Raw genomic sequence first — 12,000 nt, 5'->3', positions numbered from 1 at the left:
ACAGATCTGCAGATTGCTTTATGGGGATAGCTGGAAGTTACAAGCTGCTTTTCTCTTGCTGCTTGAAGAGTCTCTTCTTGTCTTTGATTTTTGACAGTTTCATTATCGTGCATCTTGGAGAAGATCTCCTTAGGCGAAGTTTGCTTGATGAACTGTGAGCTTCGTGAACTTGGATGTCCAAATCTTCTTCCAGATTTGGGAAGTTCTCAGCCATTATTTCTTTAAATAAGCTTTCTGCCCCTTTCTCCCTCTTTTCTTCAGGGACTCCAGTAATTTGTAGATTGCTTCTCTTGATGGTGCCCATTGATCACGTAGGCTTTCTTCACTCTTTTTCATTCATTCTTTCCCCCCAGACAGGATAATTTTGAAGGTCTTGTCTTCTACTTCACAGATTCTTCTTCCGCTTGAACCATTCTGTTGTTGATGCTCTCGTCACATTTTTCATTTCATTGGTTGTGTTATTCAGCTCCAGAACTTCTGTTTCTATCTCTTTGTTAAACTTCTCATTTTTTTTTCCTGTATAATTTTCCTGATTTGTTGAACTGTCTGTATTTCCTTGCAGCTCACTGAACTTCCTTAAAATAGCTATTTTGGGTTCTTTATCAGGTAAATTGGAGCTCTCCATGTCTTTGGTATTGGTTACTGGAAGAGTATTGGTGGTGTCATGTTTTCTTGATTTTTCATGTTCCTTGAGTCTTTTTTTAAAATTTATTTATCTTATTTATTTATTTTTGGCTGCATTGGGTCTTTGTTGCTGCATGCGGGCTTTCTCTAGTTGCAGTGAGCAGGGGCTACTCTTTGTTGTGGTGTGCGGGCTTCTCATTGCGGTGGCTTCTCTTGTTGTGGAGTACAGGCTCTAGGCGTGTGGGCTTCAGTAGCTGTGGCATGTGGGCTCAGTAGTTGTGGCTCGCGGGCTCTAGAGCGCAGGCTCAGTAGTTGTGGCACATGGGCTTAGTTGCTCCGCAGCATGTGGGATCTTTCCAGACCAGAGCTCGAACCCATGTCCCCTGCATTGGCAGGTGGATTCTCAACCACTGCGCCACCAGGGAAGCCCCTTGTTCCTTGAGTCTTATGTTGCTGTCTTCACGTTTGAAGTAGCAGTCATCTCCTCCAATCTTTACTAACTGACTTTGGGTGATAAACATTTCCACCAGCCCTGCTAGGGATTCTGAGGCTTTCTCGTCTCCTATGCATACGCTCGCTCCATGTTTCTTGCCGTTTCTTGCTCCCTCCTTCAGCAGAATTCCTCAGCTTCTGTGCCATCTCTCCGCCCTGCAGCTCCCGGCTGGGTGATGACAGCCTCTGTCTCTTTTCCCAGGAGTGGAGCTCAAGCTGAAGGTTGTGGTCTCTCTCTCCACAGACTCAGGCTGGCTCTCTGCACGTGCTCAGTAGCCGTCCATCAGAGCTTGCTCTCACCGTGTGGGGATCACACACAGGAGTGGCTGCAGGGTGGGAGTGCGTGTGGGTGAGGCACGCTGAGCGCTGGGGGGCACCCATGGGCCAGCTGGGGGTCCGTAGGTAAGGCGTCCCCAGCGGCTCATAGGCGGACTTGTAGGTGGAGTCTGCAGTGGGGGTAGTAGGATCTGCATCAGTTTAGCTACCTGCCACTCTCTCCCAGCCACTCTGAGCCCCCAGGCATGCAGCTCATGACTCTGGATGGGGCGAGAGAGAAAGGAGCCTCTTTGGCAGCTTCCCACAGAGCTGGGGAAGCGGAGTGCCCAGTCCGGCGCTCTCACTGTCCCCCTCGGGAGAAATCACAGGCCATGGTGGTCTCTCTTGGCCCTAAGCTGTTCCACTTTGGGGAGGAGTGACACCATGGGTGAAGTCAGGCTGTTTCTCTTTCCCTCTCCAATGCATCCACACTTGGATTGTTTTGCTCTGATGGTGCGCTGGACCTCTCTGCGGAAACCTGGGTTTCCGCAGAGGCTCCCATCATGGGTGATCGCCTAAGACGGCATTCTCCAAGGGCTCCCTGCCTGCAGAGTCAGCACATCTGCTGCCTTGTGGTGGAGTCTCCAAAGCTTGGTGGCCCCCTACTCTGTGCCGCAGTTGGGAGATTGTCCCTACGTGGAGATCGGAGCGAGAGTGGGCTGGCTGCCCGAGTGTCCTCCTGTCCAGCTCTGAGCCGTCCACTGCCTTTGTCCATCTCCTGAGCATGGTTGCCTCTGACATTTTGTTCTGTTTTATAGTTGTTCCCTAGTTCGGTTTCAGTTTTGTTATTTGGGCAGAATCTACTTGGTGTAGCTTAAAAGAATTGCAGAATCCTAAAAATCTCTAGCTAGAATGAATTTTAAAGATTTAAACAAAGATAAAGAAATACAAAAATAAAGGTTCATGGTTACGAATTCCTAATCTTATTTTTTTCTAAAGCACACATTTTATTATATGATTAATAGTGAAATAGAATACACTCTAGGAATGGAAACTCTATTCCCTAGTGGGTAAATATATTTTTGTCCATTTTCTTTAATAGTCAGTGTTTCTTCTTCTTTTGGGCTGCCACATCCAGGAAAGAGTCAGTTGTTTCAGTTAAAAAAAAAACTCAAGTCAGCTGTTGTAGCATCCTTTAAACTCAGCTTACTTACCTTACATTTAACCAAGAAATTATTCTTTTTTTTTTATTTTTTTTTTATTTTTGGGCTGTGTTGGGTCTTCATTTCTGTGCGAGGGCTTTCTCTAGTTGTGGCAAGTGGGGGCCACTCTTCATCGCAGTGCGCGGGCCTCTCACTATCGCGGCCTCTCTTGTTGAGGAGCACAGGTTCCAGACGCACAGGCTCAGTAGTTGTGGCTCACGGGCTTAGTCGCTCCGCGGCGTGTGGGATCCTCCCAGACCAGGGCTCGAACCTGTGTCCCCTGCATTAGCAGGCAAACTCTCAGCCACTGCGCCACCAGGGAAGCCCAAGAAATTATTCTTGAACCAAATAAAACCACTAGTGAGTGTGTTGTGTCTCAGGTAAAATCACTAGTGAGTGGGTTGTCTCTCAAGAATAAATGGCACATATAAAATTCAGCATCCATTATTTCTACAAGCTTACAGTGAACGAGGGGTAGGAAGGTACCTCTGGCCACAGGCGGGAGAGTACCTGCATCAAGCAGTCAGCAACCTACACAACAGGGAGGGGCTGCAGGTGTTTCCATGGGATTCAGGAACAAGGATGTGAAATGAAACCTGGCTGAGATGTTCTGGAGGGTCTAACTGGTACAAAAAGAAATGAGGTTGAATTCTGGAAGGGAGACAGGGTCACCAACATTTGAAGATGACAACAGTGTACCAAGTCAATCAACCCCCTAAAAGTTAAAACTATTTAAAAAATTTATAAGGTGGCCAGTGACAAAATAAATACACAGGAGTCAGTACTTTTCCTATATGTCAGCAATAACCAGTTGGAAACAATGTATATCAAGTCCCCCATCCAGAACTGGAAACAAAAATGTAAGTTTCCAAGGCATGTGTGCATTTAATAAGAATTTATAGTAACTGTATTGAGAAGCCACAGAATTTTACCAAGACATATAAAAGGTCTGGAAAAAGTCGAGAGAGACATTGTGTTTCTGGGTGGAAACTCAATATTATAGAGATGTCACTTCTCTCAAGTTAACTTGTAAGTTTAATGCAATTCCAGTAAATATTCAATGGATGTTTTGGAATTTGGCAGGGAATATTCTGAAGTTTTTCTGAAAGCATAAATATATGAGAATAGCCTTTCATAAAAATGTTTGAAAGGACCAGGTTTAGGCCAGTAATGTCATATTCTTAACTTACTTTCATTACTTTAAGTAGAGAAGGGATCATTTTAGCTGGGGATCTGAGTTCTACATTTCCCGGTTGCCTGCTTTGTTAGTGTCAGTATGGTCAGTCCTCCATGTGACAAGATGATTTTTTAAATTCTTTCCATTTTCAGGTCAGTCTGAAAGGCCAGGCTGAAGGTATGTCTTCTCTGTTCTGTGCAGTAACCTTTGGCTTCAGCCGCAGTGACCCCACGCCAAGCCTCTGTACTCTTAACACACCAGCCTTCCGAGAGGGTTCCTCGTTCCTTTCCAAGGACATTAATGTTTGTAGAAGTAGCTAACATTTAATGATCTTTTGATTTCTCTCTGCACCAGGTTCTAGGTGGTTCCTTATATGCATTTCTTCTCCTGTAGAAGCTTCCCCATCGGATATTCTCAGTCGTAGACAATATAATAATTATAACAACAGCTGACATTGATAGAGCACTTACTATCCCTAAGGAATTGCATACATCACTTCATTTAATCCTCACAGTAATTTATGAGATAGGTGTCATCCCCATTTTCTAGGTTAGGAAACTGAGGCACAAGAGTTATCTTGCCCAAGATTATGTAGACAGTTGCACAGGTAGGACATCAGTGAACCTCACACTATATAGCTTCTCATACATACGTTCTAAAAGCTTCCTGCTCATGTTTATTTCTTATCCGTAGTGGCTGCAGTGAGCGGATTTTACCAGCTGGGAGGTTTTTTAACAGCATATCCCTGACTTGGACCGGTGGTTTTCTCTCTGCTGCCAGTGTTCAGTAGTTATACCTGCAGCTGTCAGATTGTGGAAATGCCATCGGAGTCGATGTTCTTATATATGCACAGAAGTAAAATACTGGCTTGTGAAAAATATTTGATATAAATTGGTACAACCACTTTGGACAACTGTGTGACACACGTACCCGTTGACCCAGCAATGCCACTTGTTGCATGCCGTGGAGACTCCTGTGCCCGTGTGTATTAGGACAAATGTATAACATTGTTCCGAGTTGCCTTGTTTGTCATGGCCCCAGACCAAGAATCACCCAAGTGTCCACCGGCAGTGGAGTGGTTGGATAAATCATGGTGTATTCATATGATGACATAACCATTCAGCAATGCAGATGAACAGAATGCGTGTGCTCGTAATTGCATGGTTGATTCTCAAGTACAGTGTTGAGCAACAGAGGCCAACACATGCAGATACATGTGTGATTCCATTTGTCCCGTGCACATAGGACAGGCACACGAGTCAGCAAACAGCAGAGCCCGTCATGCAGACCCGAGATTCGAACACCAGGGACGGCAGACTGACAGTGACCTTGGGCTTTGGGGACCCTGGCAGGGTTTGCTTTCCTCACCCAGATGGTGGCTGCATGTGTCACTTTATCATTTTGTTAAACCGTTCATTTATGTCTTAGGTGGTTTTCTGTGTGTGTGTAAAGGTTAAAGTGTTTGATTCCAGACTGTTTTACTGTGCATTCAAGATACCAGTTTGATCCACACTAGAAATGAATGTGTGGTTTACAGAGAAGTTTGGTGATGGGATATTTCTGGATGAACAGGACGCTTGGAATCATTATTCTGTGGGTCTCTGCTTTACTCATGTAACTTGGATGCAGGCATTCCTCGGTTTACGAAGAAAATGAACTTTTGACAGGCTGTATATAAATCGCTTCCTGAAGTCATGGGAGAGTATGTTATTTAAAGCAAATACTCACACTCTTTGATTTATTACCCCCTCCTCAATGAATCAGGCCTTTGTTTATTGGGTTGGCTTCACGTAGGGTAGAGCTCTGCTCAGGAGTGTCCGTGACCCCTCAGATCAGCGGCAGAGTGGAGGGCAGTGTCGTACCCCAGGTCCCGCTTCTGAGAGACTTCTAGCAGAATCTAAGGGTCAGGCTTCCAAGCATTTTAACAATAGTACTTTTTTGCCCTGAAGCATTGTAATTGAAATTTAAAGAAACAAATCTCGGAGGTCAGCAGTTTTTATGTGTATGACTTATAATAATAAATCATTATAAATTTAAAAAGCACTATAAACACAAATGCCCACAGTTCTGGGGACAAGTGTGTGTGTGGTAAATGCAAATAATATTAAGTCCCAGGAGTAACCGTTCACCTGAAAACTCTTGGAAAGTCACTTTTTCTGAAGCACGCGTGCGAAGTGGCCGGCCAGACGCTACCAGCTGAGCAAACAGTCTGCAGCAGGCGGAGGGCGGGCGGGTGTGCGTGCCCTTCTGTGTCACCTGTAGCAGCTGATCCCGTGGCAAGCCACACGCAGGAGCTGCAGATCTCCGAGCTCAGCACTGCAGTCTTCCGGTAAAGATTTTTAAGGGCCAATTTCATGGTTTGGGTTATTTATAAAGTGGCAATGGGGAAGGGGATGTGTCGGGAAGGAAGGCAAATGATTTTTTGGTGAAAGAACTTGTCTGCCTGAAGCTGGGCATACAGCTTGTCGGTTGGTGTTGACAGTACATCAGCGTACCTGTCAGCCTTTCGCCTTGCCTGGAGCGGCGGCGGCGCCGGCACTGAAGCAGGAACTCGCCTGCTCCCCTTGCAGGCCTTGTGGCTTTGTCCTTCATGGTGGATAAATTTATGATAATGGTTACCGTTTACTGAGGGCTTGCTCTGTGCGACGCACTGAGCTGCTGATTTTATATTACCCCACTTAATCCGACCTGCAGGGTAAATATTATTACTTCCGTTTTATGGCGAGGAAGCGGAGGTACAGAGAGGTCACGTCAAGCTCCCGAGGCCGTAAAGGTGGGAGACAGTGAGGCGGGCTGGGACCGGCTTGGGCCCTGCAGAGCACACGCTCCCGACCGCTCGCGCCTCGCCCACAGGCCCTCCTGTGTTCTAGGCGGTTTTAGGTGCTATTTTGGGTCATGATACAGTTTTGTTATTTTTTGCTCTTCTGTTTTCAAAAATTAAGCATATTTCATGTGACTAATTCCTGTGTGGTGATACGGTGGTGGATTCTCCAATTCTACCGTACATATTAAAAGTCTATAAAAACAAGGGTTTATAATTGTTGTATTTGTCTGGAAAGTTGTTGATATAGCAGTAGAAGCTATGCGTAAATCAGAGGCTGTCGTCAGTGGAGTGTGCTTTTAAAGCACATAATCAGTGCTTGACTTATCCACCCCACCTGCCACTTTAAGTGAAAGTTTGAAAAATGCCAGAATTTTGATATTTTGCAGCAATAATAAAAGCCTCTCCTGACTATCATAATCCAAGCCCAAATGTATCTTGTTTAAAACTCTTAGGCTCTTAAAAGTAAAATTATGACTTTTAAGATTAGTGTTCCCGGGCTTCCCTGGTGGCGCAGTGGTTGAGAGTCCGCCTGCCGATGCAGGGGACACGGGTTCGTGCCCCGGTCCGGGAAGATCCCACGTGCCGCGGAGCGGCTGGGCCCGTGAGCCATGGCCGCTGAGCCTGCGCGTCCGGAGCCTGTGCTCCGCAACGGGAGAGGCCACAACAGTGAGAGGCCCGTGTACCGCAAAAAAAAAAAAAAAAAAAAAAAGGCAAGATTAGTGTTCCCAATCCTGTTTGGTTCTGTGCCACAGAAACATGAAGAATTTTGACAGATGACCCCTTATTGTCTTCATCCACATTGGGACTTGCCAGTTTGGCAAGACGTTGTGCCTGTTAGTCTCCATCCTAAGCTCTATGCCCTAAACAGTTTTGTGTTAGAGACAACATGATGCCAGATACATAGGAATTACTTAATAATCATTATGAGTGGGTTTAAATAGAATTTTAAATGTCTCAACTAAGTAAGTAGTCAATATAATAAAGACAACACAGTTTTTCCTGGGAAGTCGTTTGTCATTGTATTGATTCATTTTAGTCACTTAGCATTTTAATTTAAAAGCATTTTTGTAGCTACTACCTTTTTTCTTTAATTAAACTTATTTTGAGATAACTGTAGATTCAAATGCAGTTGTAAGAAATAATAGAGAGATCCCAGGGACGTCTTACTCAGTTTTTCTCTCTGATAACATCTTACAAAACCAAGTGCAGTATGACTCCCAGGATGCTGACCTTGATACAGTCAAGATACAACATCTCCATCATCACAAGGATCCCTCTTGTTGCCCTTGTATAACCACAATCCACCCTCTACCTTCCACCCCACCCCGTCCTGAACCCCTGGCAACCACTAATCTCTTCTCCGTTTTTATAGTTTTATCATTTTAAGAATGTTATATAAATGGAATCATGCAGCATGTGTTTTTTTTTTAATTTTAAAATTTTTATTTAGTTTTGGCTGTGTTGGGTCTTCATTGCCGCGTGCGGGCTTTCTCTAGTTGTGGCGAGCGGGGGCTACTCTTCATTGCGGTGCGCAGGCTTCTCATTGTGGTGGCTTCTCTTGTTGCGGAGCACAGGCTCTAGGCACGCAGGCTTCAGTAGTTGCAGCACACGGGTTCAGTAATTGTGGCTCACGGGCTCTAGAGCACAGGCTCAGTAGTTATGACGCATGGGCTTAGCTGTTCCACGGCATGTGGGATCCTCCTAGACCAGGGCTCGAACCCGTGTCCCCTGCATTGGCAGGCAGATTCTTAACCACTGCGCCACCAGGGAAGCCCACAGCATGTAAGTTTTGAGACTGGCTTTTTTCACTCAGCATAACTCTCTCAAGGTCCATCCAGGTTGTTGTGTGAATCAACAGTTCATTCCTTTTTTATTGCCAAGTAGTATTCCATGATACAGATGTAGCATAGTTTATTTAACTACTCACTCCTTGAAGGGCATCTGGGTTGTGTCCAATTTTTGGCTCCTTTGAATACAGCTTCTGTAAACATACTTATACAGGTTTTTGTGTGAACATGTCTTTTCTTCTCTGGGATCAGTGCCCAGGAGTACAATTGCTGGGTTGTATGGCAGTTGCATGTTTAGCTTTTAAAGAAACTGCCAAATGGTTTTCCAGAGCAGCTGTACCATTTTACATTCCCACCATCCGTGAATGAGGGATCCAGTTTCTCTGCGCCCTTCCCAGCATTTTGTGTGGCCGCTGTTTTTTGTTTTAAACATTCTGATAGGTGTGGAGTGTTACCTCATTGTGGTTCTGATTTCCATTTCCTTAATAGGGAATGATTTTGAACATCTTTTCACATGCTCGTTGGCCTTCTGTATATCATCTTTGGTGGAATTTCTGTTCTTTTGTCCGTTTTCTAATTTGACTGTTTGCTTTTTTTGCTGTTTTGACTTTTGAGAGTTTTTACATCCTAGGTACTTGTCCTTCACCAGGTCTGTGGTCTGAACATACGTCCCCTCACCCTCTAGGCTGTCTTGCATGCTCTCAACAGGGTTTCTTGCCCAGTGACAGTTTTTACTTCTGATGAAGTCCAGCTTATCAGTTTTTCCTTTAATTGATCATGCTTTCGGTGTCAAGTCAGAACTCTTTGCCTGGTCCCTAAATCCCAAGGATTTTCTTCTAGCTTTTTTTCTAGAAGTTTTATAGTTTTCTGTTTTACATTTAAGTCTGTGATCCATTTTGAGTTAATTTTTGTACAAGATGTGAGACTTAGATCAAGGTTCATTTTTCCCTGTGGATGTCCAGTTGCTCCAGTGCCTTATGTTGACAGGCTGTGTTTCCTCCACTGGATTGCTTGTGCACCATCGTCAAAAATCAGTTGGGCATATTTGTGAGGATCTGTTTCTGGATTCTCTGTTCTGTTCCATTGATCTGTGTGTCCATCCTGCCAGTACCACCCTGTCTTGATTACTGTAGCTATCTGGGAAGTCCTGAAATTGGGTAGCCTGATTCTTCCCTCTTATTTCTTCTTTTTCAAAATGTTTTAGCTATGCTGGTTTCTTTGACTTTCTATGTAAGTTTTAGGATAATCCTGTCCATGTCTACAGAGAATTTGGGATTTTGGTAGGAATTGTATTAAACCTATATATCAATTTGGGGAGAATTGACATCTCTACTATGTTGAATCTTGCAATTGATGAACAGCGTATGGCTCTCTCTTTTTAGATCTCCTTTGATTTATTTCATCCACATTGTGTAGTTTTCAGTATACAAGTTCTATACATATTTGGTTAGATTCACACCTAGTATTTCTTTTTTTTGAGCAATTATAAATGGCATTGTATTTTTAAATTTGGTATCCGTGTGTTCATTGCCAGTAAATAGGAACACAGTTGATTTTTGTATGTTTATCTTGTATCCTGCAACCTTGCAGAGCTCACTTATTAGTTCTATGAGCTTGGCCTTTTATTTGTAGTCCTGTGTACTTAACACTTTCTGTGTGCCAGGCATTATGTTAAGGCTTTCTGTGTGTTTGCCAAAGGCCAGGACGTGGTGGGGCTAGGATCTTGACTCATAACTTACTTATTCACTTCATCTGTTCATTTGGCAAATATTTAAGGGGCACTTATATGGACCAGATGCAGGGTTCCTGCCCTCCTGGGGTGTATGGTCTGAAACCGGAATTAGAAGTGACACAAGCGGTTATCTAACTTAATAAAAGAAGTTTAAAAATAAAACGACGTTGATTAATTATAACCTAATGCATCTGACTCATAGTGTCAGTGGGTAAAGCAGGGAGCTTTAGTCAGCCTGTGTGGAGTGGGGGCACCCAGGGGGGACTTGCTAAACATTGTTCATTTCCCCAGGAAAGGTTTCCCAACCCAAACTGCTTGTGGATTCTTACATCAGTTTTTAAAATTCAGAGACGTCTGTGGTAAAACCTCATATGAAGGGAATTAAATATTGCTTGTCAAAGAGCCCAAGAACTCCTGGCCAAAACTGCATGAAGCTCCTTGGTCACCTCCATCGTCACCTCCTTCACCTGCTGTGCCTGAGCCTCTCCCCCGCCGACCCTGCACCCTCGATGCCCTCCGGGGCCCCAGGCCCCATCACCTCCGCACTGGCCAGCCCAGGCCAGCCCTCCTCGACCTCACCTGCTGCCCCCGCGCTGCCGTTGGCCGCGCCCTCCGTCCGCACACCGCACCTCCCTCTCTCCACCTCGCGGCCCTCCTCTCCTCGGCTGGCGGCTGCCCTCCTCTGGCCTGGCAGGCTGGGTTGCAGAGTCATTTAAGCTGGGAAGGTGGTGCATCAAGGAGTGAGATGCAGGGCCAGGTCCCCTTCCCGCCAGACGGTTTGGGAAGATCATCAGTGGCCCTGCCTGAGCTTTTGTAACAATAGCGGCAGTAGGTTTCTGGTCAGTTGGGAAATGAAAATCTTACCCTACAGAAATGTGCCCCTCGGACAGCCTTCCAGGGACAGGCCCTTACGGGGCGCTGCTGACGTGCTCACACAGGGCTTGGCACCCCGGGGTCACTGCTGGCCTAGCCTCACGGTCACAGGCGTGAAGCAGTATCCCATAGCCCGGTGGGTCCCGAACCGGCACTGTCCCCACGCCCATGCCCCTTCCGCCCTTAGCAGGCCCTGTCCTGCCTTAGGAGTGAGGGTGTTGCTCTCTCTTCATTCTCTTCCCACTGACTGTAGGAGAAACTGCTCGTCTTTGAGTCGGCGTGGAAGAAGGAGAAGGACATAGTCTCCAAGGAGATAGAGAAGCTCCGTGGGTCCATCCAGACCCTGTGCAGGAGCGCACTTCCCCTGGGCAAGATCATGGACTACGTCCAGGAGGACGTGGATGCCATGCAGAACGAGTTGCAGCTGTGGCACAGCGAGAACCGGCAGCATGCTGAAGCCCTGCAGGAGGAACAGAGGTGGGGGGCCGGGGCGGGGGGGAGCGGGGGGGGGAGGGCGGAGCCGGGGCGGGGGAGAGCGGGGGGGGGGGGAGGGCGGAGCCGGGGCGGGGGAGAGCCGGGGCGGGGGAGAGCGGGGGGGGGGGGAGAGCGGGGGGGGGGGGAGGGCGGAGCCGGGGCGGGGGAGAGCGGGGGGGAGGGGAGAGCGGGGGGGGGGGGAGGGCGGAGCCGGGGCGGGGGAGAGCGGGGGGGAGGGGAGAGCGGGGGGGGGAGGGCGGAGCCGGGGCGGGGGAGAGCGGGGGGGAGGGCGGAGCCGGGGCGGGGGAAAGCGGGGGGGGGGGGAGCGGGGGGGGAGGGCGGAGCCGGGGCGGGGGAGAGCGGGGGGGGGGAGGGCGGAGCCGGGGCGGGGGAGGGCGGAGCCGGGGCGGGGGAGAGCGGGGGGGGGAGGGCGGAGCCGGGGCGGGGGGAGAGCGGGGGGGGGGAGAGGGCGGAGCCGGGGCGGGGGAGAGCGGGGGGGGAGGGCGGGGGGGAGGGCGGAGCCGGGGCGGGGGAGAGCGGGGGGGGGGGAGGGCGGAGCC

The 12,000-nt window shown here is 47.7% G+C and overlaps 1 protein-coding gene across 8 annotated transcripts in view; it reads left to right on the top strand.

The window, feature by feature from the left end:
- The window catches only part of TRAF3IP1 (TRAF3 interacting protein 1), a 67,129-nt gene that overhangs the window by 53,553 nt on the left and 1,576 nt on the right, over window positions 1-12,000 (top strand). For all 8 annotated transcript variants that reach the window (XR_014294829.1, XM_082630199.1, XM_082630204.1 and 5 more), the window contains one exon: window positions 11,220-11,443. Coding sequence is in view for 7 of the 8 variants with exons in the window: in XM_082630199.1 (XP_082486325.1) it covers window positions 11,220-11,443 (224 nt within the window). In the remaining variant the exon portion in view is untranslated. The remainder of the gene's footprint in view (window positions 1-11,219; window positions 11,444-12,000) is intronic.

Source organism: Mesoplodon mirus (genome assembly GCF_964341445.2).
Source record: "Mesoplodon mirus genome assembly, chromosome: 8".
Taxonomy (NCBI): domain Eukaryota; kingdom Metazoa; phylum Chordata; class Mammalia; order Artiodactyla; family Ziphiidae; genus Mesoplodon; species Mesoplodon mirus.
This window is presented reverse-complemented; position numbering and strand designations above follow the sequence as displayed.